Source organism: Capra hircus, chromosome 27, assembly GCF_001704415.2.
Source record: "Capra hircus breed San Clemente chromosome 27, ASM170441v1, whole genome shotgun sequence".
Taxonomy (NCBI): domain Eukaryota; kingdom Metazoa; phylum Chordata; class Mammalia; order Artiodactyla; family Bovidae; genus Capra; species Capra hircus.
In genome coordinates, this window is record NC_030834.1 from 6,697,264 (window position 1) to 6,711,863 (window position 14,600).

The 14,600-nt window shown below is 48.7% G+C and overlaps 1 protein-coding gene across 7 annotated transcripts in view; it reads right to left on the minus strand.

Moving 5' to 3' along the window:
- Nucleotides 1–14,600, minus strand: part of PSD3 (pleckstrin and Sec7 domain containing 3) — a 489,705-nt gene that overhangs the window by 18,092 nt on the left and 457,013 nt on the right. For all 7 annotated transcript variants that reach the window (XM_018041858.1, XM_018041861.1, XM_018041859.1 and 4 more), the window contains one exon: nucleotides 9,114–9,257. In XM_018041858.1, the coding sequence (XP_017897347.1) occupies nucleotides 9,114–9,257 (144 nt within the window). The remainder of the gene's footprint in view (nucleotides 1–9,113; nucleotides 9,258–14,600) is intronic.

Consider the following 14,600-nt stretch of genomic DNA (forward strand, 5'->3'; position numbering starts at 1 on the left):
TTAAGAAATGAAACCCCCAAATCCTCAATTTAAAAGTCCACAGAGCTCACTCAGCAAAGAGAACACAATTTGCTTTCTTGGCGGAAATTGTCCATTTCCCACCCAGCGGGGGTTCAGTCCTACTGACCAGCCCAGCACAGGGCTCCTGCCGCAGGGGCCCCGCCCGGCGTGGCCCTGTGTGAGGGCTTTTACAACAGCTGAGTGGGAAATTAACTGGAAGAAGAAAATTGACTCTACATCCGTGGGATTAACAAATTTGCTGCTCAGCAAAATGGAAAAAAAAAATCTGTCCTCTGAGGCACAGAGATGTGAAGTCGAGTTTCTACAAACCTAAGATAAGTAATTGAGCTGAAGAAACACTACTTATCTGGATGAGAAGCTAAATTTAACTCCCATGGGATAAAGCGTGTCTCTAAGTTTTTCCTTCGGGACCTCGCATCTAAAACAAAGTTTTAGTCTGTTGTGACAGCACTCCTGCACGGGCCAGGCTCCTCGGCCTTGGTTTCTGTTCTGTTTGTGTTTCTGGCTGTCCGGGGATTCCCTCAGGAGCACGCTCGTGGCACTCTTCACACTAGGCGGCCTGTCACACCGCGGCTCCCAAAATGGCAATGCCAGTCCTAAGGGGACAGGCCGGTCTTTCCAGGAAAATTTTTAAAGTAGGATCTGAGGAAGTTTGAAGGTAAACCACCTTCCCCATCGACCTTCCAGGACACGTCATCCCTAACTATATTGACGGCTTTTGAGCTTAAAGCTGTTTTGCACCTTCTGCAGGCCCGGTTCAAACGTCCTTCTACCCTCTCGGGCTCCGTGGCCAATGGCGAGCCTGTCCCCATGGTAAAGTATCTTCGACCCGTGGAGTCGGAGGTCCCAGGGAGGAGTGACCAGGCCTCGGCAGGCTGCTCACTCCCTCCAGCCTCCGGTCCACGTGGGGAGCGAGCGGCAGCGGGAAACTCCCAGGCCTCCCTAAGGAGGGCATCGCGACTCACGGACGAGGACACAGGACCGCTCCAGGGAGCGGAAGCACATGGAAAGCCGGCGTGGTGACCCGGCCACAGGGCGGACACGTCCCGTGCGAGCCCCCACGCGTCCGTCCTGCGTGTGAGCCGAGCCCCCGGGACCGCCGGGCGGACGGGCGCTCCTGCAACAAGCCTGTGCTGGGGAATGGCCCCCAGCCTTCCAGGGAGGGCTGGGCTGACGGTCCTGGTATAAACACAGGCTTTTTTTGCATCTGAGTTTTCTCTAATATTTTCAGAAAAACATTTCTGAAAACATTAGTTTTCCACTATAAGTCTACTGAGTAATTCTGAACTTAGACCCACCGAAAGGACTGGAGAAGCCTGCTCCCTCGGAGAAGTCCCTGAATCAGACTGGGGACTCAAGCAAACGAGTTTTTAAAACTCTTAGGTCAAACGCGTACCGATTATTATAGGCAACAGTAGGAAGAAACCTAATGTAGTTAGACAGAGATAAAGCATTCTGGGTAAAAAGAGAAAAAGAAGAGCATAGTTTGCGCAGGAAAGGGCCAATGGCACCAGCACTCAGCAAAAAGTGACGGACGGGAGGGTCACGTACCGAAGGCTCTAAGGGGAGCAGGAAGCGGGCCACCCCCGCTGCTCCCGTGAGAACTGCTTTGAGGGGCGACTGACAGCGGTTTCTATTCTCCCAGGTCCCTTGGTGACAGCGCTCACACCAGAGCCCCATCCAGAAGTAACGATTGAAACAGTAAGCAAGGCACGGCCAGAGCAGGACAGACAGAGGTCTTACGCGACAGCCGGGCCTCTTCGATTACGCGAGAAACCTACGTGCAGTGTGATCCCGGGAGCGCACCTCCGCTCCTGGCTCTTAGACCAGCCGAGCAGGAGCCAGAGAACACGCCTCGCGTGGCTTCCTGAGCCCCGAGTGTACAGAGACACTACAGTCTGAAGGCTTAGGGAGAAAAAAACGTGTCAGACGTCGTGATATTTTATATTGATTACACATGGAAATGACAACATTTGGGACAGACTGTGTTAAATTGAAAAATCTTTTTACAATGAATTTCTTTTTCTTACATGTGGCTACCAAATACGTAAAATCACACATGTGGTTTGCATTGTATCTCTATCGGACAGAGATGGTCTAGATCCCCTGAGAGCCCCAAACTGAATATTCTTGTTTTGTGTTTAATAACGCCCTTGGAGATACCGTGAGAGTGAGTTGATCTCACACATTAACTGATGTTAGTACACTGCTGCTTAGATGCTCAGGCGTATCTGACTCTCTGCGACCCCATGGCCTGCAGCCCGCCAGGTTTCCCGTCCCTCATCTCTGGGAGTTTGCTCAAACTCACGTCTATTGAGTAGGTGATGCCATCCAGCTATCTTGTCCTCTGTCGCCCCCTTCTCCTCCAGCCCTCAGTCTTCCCCAGCATCAGGGTCAGTATGTTACAGCAGAAATACAGAGGCAGAAGGGGCCTTAAGGTTAGTTCACCCAGTTTCATCTCATCTTCATAGCTAGAGACCAAGGTCCAGAGAAGGACGAGACTAAAGTGGCCTAACTTCCAGGCCATCCCTTTTCCTCATTTCACTGTTTTATAACTGCAAGCTTTTGTGCCCTTTTCTCGCAGACAGTACCTTTACCCCAAGCAGTGACGCTCCTCAGAGCAGACATTTCAGGCGTGAGGATGGATTTAAGGACAGTCACTGCAGGGCCCATGACTGACTCTCTGTTCTGCTTCTCAATCATCTGTTTAAAATGTGATTCAAAGGCTCCCTGTTGCTAAGCTTCTCCTCCCTTCAAAAGCGTGCGTCATCTTTTACAGATGAAAACCCAGAGCTCTGCAGCCCTCACTCAGCGTGCTGTACAAAATGCATTTCCAAATGGCAAAGCAAAACCCCTGCCTCTGATGTGAACTGGACTTGTATGTCTGGGCAACTGCTGGACTTGGGTCTCTAGCTTTGGACTCTTTAACACTTAGTCTTCTACAAGAAAAAGAAAATTCCTAAACTTCCCCAAGAAGTCAGTCAACCTGCCACATCTTAGCTTCTCAGATCCATACATAACCACCTTTGTGCTCTTTTCTGTAAAGGAGATGTCACTGGACTTAGGCTAGACTCTGCTCCTGAGACTGAGACTGGCTGCTAATCTCCTAGGAGGGTGGGGAAATTTCCCTTACTTTCACTCTGGAGGAAGCAAGTGATCATGGCTATCTCTGTACATTTACAACCAAGTCCACTCACAAATTAGCAGCCAGATCGTCTTGTCTCAGTGACGCATTTGCTCGGGGACAGCTGGCAGGGCCCTGAGACAGGTCCTTGCACTCACTGCTCCTGTGAGAGGAGAAGCGGCCCATCATGTGAAAATTACTTATGTGATGTTGACAGATAAAAACTGTGCCATCTGAAGGAACAGAGCTAAGATCACAGTCAGAGAATCTGTTCAAAAAGAAATACATCAAACCGCCCACCCACCATTCCAGCCAACAAATAACCCCACAGTAAGGCTGAGGGCCTACAACCAGAAACGTATGTACATGCACTTCTCTATACGAGCTGTCTTGCGTCTCCTTCACGGCACGGTATGGAATGTGCTCTTGTGCTCAGGCACATCAGTTTCAGAAGGAACCATGCCATTTCACATGCCACCAAAAATTAGAAATTCAGAAAAAGATGCAGCGTGCCTCAAGAATGTCCTAGATTTTTCTCTGATTTAAAATTTAGAGAGATTTACATGTCTTGTTAGAATGGACATTTGCTGTTGCTAAAATTGCACTTCCAGCCATGTGGTTGGTGTGGGTCCTGCCTGCCTTAAGCCGTAAGCACTTTCTGCTCCAGGCTGAAATTCAGGAGTGAGCATGCGGCTGAATTCCAGCCCATTCAGCAAGGGGCCTTGGTTCTGCACTTGAGCAGAACAAAGCTGAGCCCTCAGGGACACGGACTTCTCTTCCTGCTGGACTGGAACCTGGGAACGCATGTACCTGCAAGTACCCATTTTCTAACCATGAAGAGACAATTGATTCAAAGCCCATATTCAAAGATCTAAGGCATAAAGCACATCCAAGCATCTGCAGCATCTATACAGGAATGGCAAAGTCAACCGCATTCAGGAGCCAGGCTGACAACACAGATGTGGACCCTGCCAGGCTGGGTATACTGGGGGTGGGGGGAGGACCCTGCTGATCCTCCCTAAACGCATTCAAATCTCAGCACCAACAAATCCAGCACTGCGAGGGCCAAAGACGATGTTCCAGCCTTAGGTCTGCTGGCTCGTGAAGTGCCCTGTGCTGCCCGCCAGGTCGCCATGGCACCACAGTGAACCCGGGAGCTGCTGGGAGCCTGCCCTCGGCACTCGCTCCTCAGTCAGCCTCTGACAGCCCAGTTCAAGAAGCCCAGCCCTTCTAATAGGTTTGAACCGCTGGAGTTACACTTTCCGTACCCACATCTAAGAGTTATTAATAACTTATGCCACTGAAAACATCTTAACTGTCGCTTGAAAAACATCCTGGAGCAAACAGTATCTTCACTTTAACTGCGAAGAAACAAAAAGCCAAATTTCTGGGGCCAAGTTCAGTGCTGGCGAGGGAACTCCTGTATCAGGGCTGTTCCTTTAAGGGCCGAGGGGCATCGGGCAGAGCCCAGGCTCCTGTGCTCCGAGCGGCTGGAGCTTTGTAAGTTTTTATGTGGCAAACACCACCCACCTGTCCCACATCCTGATAAATTTCCAAATGTACCAAAAACACGGAAATTGATTCAACATTTTTAAGTGAAAATGGAACTGAATAGAGTAGAAATAAGTCAAAAGGAAGTGGAGTTATTTCTGATATTTGTGTTTTGAAAACTGGGAAATGACAGTGAGTTTCTTACATAGACTTGTGATGCCTAACAACCCTGTCAAAGGTGAGACTAGGCTCCACGTGAACCCTTGTAAGCAATCGATAGCCACAACTTTGGGGAACCAATTCAATCGAGAACAAAGCAATGCCACCCCGCCCCCACCCCCCACCAACCTCCCATTGCATAGGCAGTAAAGAGAGAGATGCGAACTTGGTTAACTACAGGCTTTCTGAGCGGAGTTTGCCGTCTTCAGGAATAGTGCGCCATCTTCTTACAGGCTAAGGCTGAAGTTGGTGTAAGTCTCCTTGTTCTCTGCAGACTTTTTATAGACTTCAAAAATAAACAGGGCTTCCCTGGTGGCTCAGTGGTAAAGAATCCACCTGCCAGTACAGGAGACGTGGGTTCTATCCCTTGTCCAGGGAGATCCTACACGCTGAGGAGCAACTAAGCTCGTGTGCCACAACTCCTGAGCCCGTGCCTAGGCCCCGGGAGGCACGACTCCTGAGCCACGGTGCCACCACTACTGAAGCCTGCGCGCCCTAGCGCCTGAGCTTCACGATGAGAGAAGCCCCTGTAGTGAGACGACCAGGCACTGAAACTGGAGAGGCGCCCCGGGTCGCTGCAACTAGAGAAGAGCCCGTACATTGCCGTGAAGACCCAGGACAGCCCCAAATAAACAGACAGTGTAATTCAGTAAAGTTCAACTCCAAACAAACAAGCAAAACCACCCCTGAACCTTCTTATTTACGAGTTTCTGATTATTTACTGGCAGTCAGGGTTAAGAGAACTTCTAAGTGCTGCCAATTTGGCCCACCTGAAGAACTGTTTGCACTCAGAGCAACCTGGGATATAAACACCTGAAATGCATCCAGTTAGAAACAACTGTGTTACCACTAAGGGCTTAATATTCTAACAGAAGGAAGGTGCTTTTCTTACCAAGGTGTGAAAGTTACAAGAGCTGCTCTGAGACCGCAGGGAGTCCCTACCACGGGAACAGGTGAGAGAGCGGGCCTGGCTGGGGCTCCTCCCCGGAGATAGGGACATCGGTGGGACTCAAGATGCCCTCCGGTCCCTGCCTGTCTGGGGTCATAGGGAACTGCAGACACTGCTGTCTGTGTATCACTTTTGTTTTCAGGGGAGCTACTAAGCTTTCCTCTGATTTGCCTTATTCCATTCATTTACTCAACAAATATGTACAAGCACTCGGCCCATCTTCTAGAAGCTGAGGAAAGAGCAATGAACAAGTACACAGGAAGGTCCCTGATGTTCAGACACCCTGGCCCCTACCCCGCGGGGATGGTCCGCCACGCTCAGAACCCCCATCCGGGGAACAGGGCAGCCTGCGGGGGAAGCCTGGATGCTCTGAGGGCGGGGCTGCAGGTACCTGTACAAGACAAAGCCTGTGGCTGAAATAACAGCAGAGTGGACCCCACGAGATACACTACTTCAACCTTCAGTTACTGAGAAGTAACGGTTCACTTAAAAAAGAGAGACTATTTCACAAATAGTGAAATAGTTACCTTTTTAGATAACCTCTAAGAAGCGAGGGGACCATCCGCCTTTCTGGTACACAGGTCAGTGAGGCTTGACAGACACTTCAACATGCCCGATGTGTCACCATATGGGAAGGTGTTCATGAGCCAAAGTCCTGGAACGCAACCTTCGTGCTGCTTGACGTGATGATTTGATGAAAGTAAGACTTACCCGCACAGAGGCTGGTCTAAAGCTCATGTCAGGAAATGGAAATGCTGGCTTTGGCTGGGTTACATTTTTGGAAAAGGGGTCCCAACAGGAGGTTCAAAGCAGGGGGAGCATCTAGCAGGGGCGACCCTTCCTTGGTCGTGCGGCCACCCCGGCCTCCTGGGTGCAGACGCGCAGCCTTGGAGCCAAGGGCTCAGAGCGAGGTGTTGCGGGCTGGCAGCAGGGGCCTGAGGAGCTGGGAAATTAATCAGCATGTGTGAAACTAACAGGCTGGCAGCTGAAAGCCACTCCAGACGTGTGAAGAATTGTGATAGTTTTCTGAGGTCTCCCATTTCCCTAGAACGAACAGGTGTGGACAAAGATGAACCGCTTAGTAAATCTGTTTTTTTTTTTTAAGTATTTTTTCAAGAAGTCTTTGGCTGGGAAGGCTTCCAAAGTTTTAGCTAATAAACTTTCATCTTGAACAAAAGGAAGATTTTTCTTCATCTGAACAGAGCAAGGACTTACTTAACCATGAAAAAAACTGGTACATGGATCTTCATGGCACCAAATGCCACATTTTATAACTCCGAAATCTAAGACTTTTAAAAGCTTCCATGAAACCCTGTCCAATTCAACGAGCAAGCACAGGGCAGAGATGTGAAGAGGACCCGAGGCCCCTGCTCTCGAGGACTCACAGTCTCGGGGGGCATACGCTGTGGGACTGGCCACAGATGCAAAGACCCTGAGACCACCCCAACAGGAGGCCCCGAGCAGGATGGGGGCCAGCAGGCTGAGAGCAGGCTTTTCACAGGAGGGGTCTGGGCTGCACCCTGAAAGACAAACAGGCCTCTCAGAAATGAAAGGAGGGAAGAGCAGCTGGGGCAGAATGAAGCACCTGGTGGCTCAAAAAGGGTAAAGGATCTGCCTGCAGCGCAGGAGACCGGGGCTCAGCCCCTGGGTCAGGAAGACCCCCTGGAGAAGGAAATGGCAACCCACGCCAGTATTCTGGTCTGGAGAATCCCATGGACAGAGGAGCCTGGCGGGCTACAGTTCATGGGGTCTCAAAGAGAAGGACACGACTGAGCAGCTCACTTTCCTTTTTTCTTTTCAAAGTAGATGAACAAAGGCATAACAGCGAGTTTGGAGAGGGCAAAGTAGCAGAAAAATGACTGATTTCATGGAGGTCGTGGTGGGGAGACCTGTGTTGTGGACAGACAGAAGGAACCCAGATCCTCTCAGATTAAGGACTGGACTTTATTTGAAGGTAAATTGTTGGGGTAGGGGAAGGGGAAAACCAAGGGCAGCAGTTGACAGAAGCATGCCTTAGGAAACCGCCAGGAGTGTGTAGGATGGGCTGAAGACAGAAGCACCACTGGGTTCAGGAGCAGTGAAAACCCTGGGTCCTGGGCAGAGGGGGCTGAAAGGGAAAGCTGAGAGGGGCGGGAGAGGCGGCGGCGCTGGGCGCCGGGCGCTGGGCGCTGGTGTCTGAGTAGGTCTGGGGCAGTGGGTCAGGGCGAGGGCGCTCAGATGATGCTGTGTTTCAAGCCCAAGGAAGAAGCATGATTGCAAGATGGGAAAGAAGATGAATATGAAGAGACCAGATCTACAAAGCAAAAGAAGAGCTAAAGACAGATTCAACACACTCCGCAGAAAAAAAATGATGTAAAAATTAAAAGATAACTGTTCTTTATTTTGAACTAAGCCCATGTACTTAGCCTCAAGGATCCTGTCAGTGTCTTCAAGTGGCAGCTGTTGGGGTAGTCACAGTTAAAACCTAACCCTGACACTCACTGGGGAGAAAATGCAGCTGAAGGTGCGTTCATGCTAAGTCACTTCAGTCATGTCTTTGTGTAGCCCGCCAGGCTCCTCTGTCCATGGGGTTCTCCAGGCAAGAATACTGGAGTGGGTTGCCTTGCCCTCCTCTAGGGGGTCTTCCTGACTCAGGGATTGAAACTGCGTCTCTTATGTCTCCTGCAGGGGCAGGCAGGTTCTTTACCACTAGCGCCACCTGGGAAGCCCCTTAGCCAAAGGTCACATTTACTGCTCACAGTGCTTTCACTTCGCTTTTACATTTTCTGTCTTTCCAGATTGCGCGGACCCTCCCCATTCCGTTCAGCGGCCACACGTGCTGGCTTACTGACTGTGCCGCCACTTGGTTCCCCAGCCTCCGCGCGAAGGGCCTGAGCGGCAGAGAGCTGCCTCCGTTGCCTAGCAGCCAGAGCGCGCACGGAAGATGCGCCACGGCACCCCGCAGCTCGTTTCCTCCGCGGTACTTTTTCTGACTCAGACTCTGCTGGAAGACATGCAGAAATAGAGAAGCGGCTGCCCACCCCGGCAGGTCCAGCGACTGTTGTTTTTTTTGTCTCACAGCCAGCACATGCTATTCCAACCAGCAGGCGATTTGCTTTTTAAGCATAAAAACTGACAGTTACTCTTTGATGCTTAAATAGAACCATGAACAGGAGGGGCCACCGTGCCCGAGACCCCGGCCGGAGCTCCGGGAGAGGGACGGTCAAGGTGCGTTGCTCACAGATACGGTAGCTAAAAAAACACCTGCCTCCTGGAAGCACTGTAAGACAGCTCAGGTGACAGGCATTGTGACATTTAGGCTCAACGCACCTCGAACTCCAGATAGTGGTCTTTGAGCTTGTACTCGTCCACCTCCTTGGCTTTAACCTTCTTGTCCGGCGGGTAGGAGCGGTGCTCCGCCAGCTCCGTGGTGATCTGCCTCAGCTTGCTCTCGTGAGATTTCAGCTGCTCCTCCTGCAGGGGAGCATTAAGGCGTTGAGCATGCAGAAAATGAAATCAGTAAACAGTTGCAGTGCAGTTTTAAAAGACCCCTCAGGATGAATGACTTTCATTCATCCAACGTGCCTCTGCTGCCACGTTCCACCAGCTTCCTCAGCCAGGGTCCACGTGCACCTTCTGTCCACTGAAAAAGATAGTCACAACCTAAAAGCTGAGAGTTGGTGGGAATTTTTAGGACTCCAAGCCCAGGAGACAGCATCTCAAGGGACCCTGAGAGAACTGCTCCGAGGAGGTCAGGGGAGGAGTCAGGTCATATACAAGTTTTGCAACAAAGGACAGATAGTCTTATCATCAAAAGATTACTGTTAAAGGAAACCAGATATCTCAAGTTAAGGAATTTAGCGCTTTTCTAGGTATGGGAAGATGCGGGCGTCTCCACCCACTGACATCATTTCTTTCATTGCGTCTCAGCTATCCTGGGCCAAGATCCTGTGTTTTTCACATCCTGAGCTAACCCTGGGCTCCCCGTAGGGAGTGGCAGTACTCTGATGGCTGTTATTTCACAGGCATTCTTCTCTTTGCCGAGTATCCTTAGGCTCACCTTGGATGGCTGATGACTGTGACAACCTTGTTTACTGACAGGGCAGGAAATATTTCATTTCTCACTTGGAAAAATGGTATTCAGGGCCAAGGCCAGCCTCCCCAGCCAGGCCCCTGGTCTCCCGAGAGAGACTGCAACAGGCGCGGCATGGACCACCCGTGCTAAGCGGCCGCATGATCAGACTTCACGCCATGACCTTAGCAGGGCCGTCCTGTCACTATGGGTGAAGACTTACCCCAATATTTTCCTTTTTGAGACAAGCAATGCCTTCAAGAGTAATTTTCTGAAGACTGTTATTCTGAAAACTGTAGTAACCTAGTAACCTATGCTTTTCCCTCCCAAATAGTAGAGGTTCTGACGGGATTCAACTACAAATTTACTGAGGCACATTTAACTTGTTTTCTGGTTTCTATGGGCTGTTATAAATGATGCTCCATCCTTATAAATGTCACCCAGCGAATATGTGCAAGGTGTTCCTATAGCATTCAGGCACATCTCACTTTATTGCACTTCACAGATAATGCGTTTTTTCCAAACAGAAGGTTTGTGGAAATCCTGTGTGGAGCAAGTCTACTGATGCCATCTCTCTAACATTGCTTACTTGGGGTCTCTGTGCCGCATTTGGTACCTCTCAAAAAATTTCAAACCTGTTCTTTATAATTAATTTGTTCCAGTGGTCTGAGATCAGTGATCCTTGCTGATAGCACTACAGCTTCATGGAAGCCTCGGATGATGAGGGTTAATACTGAGCAATAAAACATTTCTTCATTAAGGTAGATACATTGTTTTTCTGGACACAATGCTATTACACACTTAATAGGCTGGGGTATAGGGTTAGCATAACCATTGTATGCACTGAGAAACCAAAAATGTATGTGCCTTGCTTTATTGAGAGATTTGTTTTATTGCAATGGTCTGAAACCAAATCAACAAAGTCTCTGAAATCTGTGGTCACCAAGAGGTGAAGTTTCTGGGTTTTAGAACATGCACATCTTTAATACAACGCTAAACAGTTTTTCAAGGGTTTCTACCAGCTTAGATTTCCACAGTAGGCTTGACGATTCCCATTGTCCTACACCCTTTTGCCAAAACTTGATGTGACATCAAACTAGCAAATTGTTGCCAGTTTCATGGGTATAAAATGATCTGAATTTACATTTTCCTGATTACAAGTAAGGACGAACACTTTCATATGTTTACAGGACTTCCTCTTCTGTGATCTGGCTGCTGAAATACTGGACCCATTTTTCTACTGAGTCCGGATTTGTAAAGGATAGTGATTTGTAGTTTATAGCTTATAGTGGATAGTTTGGGTGGTGGTGGTGGTTTAGGTGCTATGTCCAGTCTGACTGTGACCCCATGGCTCCACTGTCCATGGAATTCTCCAGGCAAGAATACTGGTTTGCCATGGGTTGCCATTTCTTACTCTGGGGGATCTTCCCAACCCAGGAATCGAACCCTGGTCTCTGGTATTGCAGGCAGATTCTTTACTGACTGAGCTACAACGGAAGCCAGTGTATAATTTATTCCCAGTCAAGTAAATGTCAAAATTCAATGTGTAGTGCTTTATTCCAACTTCACTGACTTCATGAAGAATCAAGGAAATGATCTCAAAATAACAATATTTTAAAATCACCTCTTGCCAATGATGCAAAACCTAGATAGAATCATGAGGAAATATCAGTCAAATCCATATTAAGAGACTTTCTATAAAATAAATGGCTTGTAATCTTTAAAAATGTCAAGATCATTAAAGTCAAGGGGAAAGCAGAAAAGAAAATTATGCTCCTTAAATCTTATTTTAACTAATGAAATAAAAACTCCTAGTGGCTCTTATGGGCATAGATAGGTACAGACTGCAAATTACCCCAAGGTTAGAATCCCACAGCAGAGGGTTTTTCCTGATAAAAACAGAGGTAAAAACAGAGGAGCAGGAAGGCAACAGGCCAAGGTGCAGCGTGTTCCCAGCCTCACACGGACGGTTATATCTGTGATATCCACAGGGAAGACGGACCAGCAGGAACCTCCCTGTTTTCTTCCCTTTTATCTTTGCCCTTGCAATCCATTAGGGGAGCGGGCAGGCCACTCTCATGGGACAACACTGATGAAAGGGATTTCACAGAAGGCAGAAACACACCAGACACAGTTCAACAAAAAAGGAACAGAGAGGGAACGGCAGGCACCTGTTGAAACTGTTTCATATTAGGAAGTCACGACTTAAATATCGGCATTAAATAAAGGGTGCAGGAAAAACCACTGCTATCTGTCAACAGATGTACATTGGTAGTACTTTTGATCGCACATACAATGAAATTTTATCCAAAAGGCAAGTTTCAAATGACGTCACTTAATATCGAATTTTTTCCTACTTCTATAGTAGTTTGAAGAAAATTTCATATTCTCCTTTAAAACATCAAACTCTAATCTCATGAAGAGACATCTTAGCTGATGAGGTGATGAACACAGGTGACCTAGCTGCTCACGACCTTGCAGTGAGTCCGGGGCTGAGTAGGGCCAAAGCCTCCCCTTTGAGGCTCAGCTGGACGGTTCTGCTGCCAGCCAGGCACAAGTCAGCTCTGCCTCCTTTTATATCAAGCACAAGGCTCAGGGAGGGGAGGGAAGCTTGAGGTGGACATAGCTGTCCAGCTGCACACCTACTAGGTGACACACACTGTGTGTGTGTATACGTGTGTGTGTGTGTACACGCACATGCGCTCAGTCCTATCTGACTCTCTGTGACCCCATGGACTGTAGCCCGCCAGGCTCTTCTGTCCATGGGATTCTCCAGGCAAGAACACTGGAGTGGGTTGCCATGCCCTCCTCCAGGGGATCTTCCCAGCCCAGGGACTGAATCTGCATCTCTTGTGTCTCCTGCACTGTGCTCAGTGCCTTTTTCTCTGTGGAATATACAATCCCAGGAACTCGATAGTGAAAGAGACCCTGGCCTTCATCACCCTTCTAACCTCTTCCTCTTGGAAGCTGTGGAGATCCAAAAAGATCAAGTCATTGCTGGAGGCCCCAGGGTTTGTAAAGGCAGAGGAGCAGCAGCCCCATTCTCCCAACTCTGAGCCTCTAGACAACTGTTTAAAACCCAAAGAGCTGCTGAAAACACGAGCTTCAAAACTGTCTGCTCCCTCCTGGATCAGCGCTGACCTCAGCTGTCAAGGCTGTCAGTAAACTCATCTGTCCTCATCTGCCTTCTCTCCTGCAGCTCCCAGACACCCAGGTGTTAACCCAGATCCTTTCTCCAAATTCCATTCAAAGCCAGAATCCTCAGATGTCACAGCCTCTTCCACTTCTCCATCTGTAGCACTTAAATGTCCATGTGTGTGCATGCTAAGTCCCTTCAGTCGTGTCCAACTCTTTGTTACCCCTTGGACTGTGACCCACCAGGCTCCTCTGTCCATGGAGATTCTCCAGGCAAGAATACGGCAGTGGGTTACCATGCCCTCCTCCAGGGGATCTTCCTGACCCAGGGACTGAACCTGTGTCTCCTATGGGTCCTGCATTGCAGGCAGATTCTTTACCACGGAACCACTGGAGTAAGCCCTAAATGTCCACACCACATGCTTATTAACAAAACACACCCGAACCTCTGTAAATTTTTATCTTCCTTACTGATTACAAGCTCTCTGAAGTCAGAGAGAGGTCATTTCCCCTTCTCTCAGCTCCTGGGGGTCTAGTACGGTGCTGGGCTGGGGGAGAGCAAGAGGCATGGTTCTGGCTGTAGAGGTCACCTAACCAACATCCAGCACCTAGGAGCAGAGGATGAGTCTTAGCTCGTTTTATAATGTCCACACACCTCACAAGGCACCTGCCATTTGGTCCCCTTCGGAAACAAGAGCTGAATAAATGGACTTTTTTTTTTTTTTTTTTTTTTTTAAGGGCGAAGGTAGAGAGGGAGACCTCAGACTGTGTGCTCGTGCTGTTTTAAAGTAGACACGATTTAGGAGATAATGGCATTTCTAGGAATCTGCCCGGCAATTAACGATTCAAATTGCCAAGTGCTGCAGCTTCATCAAACCTGAGCTGCAGGAATTTAGACTACAGAACACTTGCTTTCAAAGTGGTCCAAAGGGACAATTGCTGAAAGCCCCATCAGAAAGATTTTGTTTCATTGTTTCACTTTTAAGAGGGGTTTTTAAGACCTTAAGGAGTGTTTACTGAGCTTCAGCATAATAAGCTAATTGTTTGATTGAGGACTTGGTATATGTTACATTGTTGTTGTTGTTTTAGTCATTAAGTTGTATCAGACTTTGCAACCCCAGGGACTATAGCTAGCCAGGCTCCTCTAACCATGGCATTTCCAGGCAAGAATACTGGACTGGGCTGCCATCTCCTACTCCAGGGGATCTTCCTGACCCAGGGAGCAAACCTGCATCTCCTGGAAGGCGGATTCTTTACTACTGAGCCACAGAGGAAGCCCACCCATATGTTACATACAGCTCTCTAATAAATGAATATGACAGCCGTCTATTCTGAAAAGGTGTGGAACACTGTAGTCCAAGTTCATGCCAAGGAGTCTAGACTGTGTCTTGTTGCTAATAGTGAGCCAGTTTTGGTTACATGACATCGAAGGAATCCTATTTTAGCCAGCACTGTGCAGGATGGATTGGAGAGAAACAAGAGTTGGACAAGAGGGACCTCAACCGGTTCTAGGAACAGGCTGCCAGAGCTCTCCAAAGCAGGGTGTGTGCACCCCAGACAAGGTGACCTACTGGGGAGAAATTTTTTAAATGAGCATTTAGGCATAATTC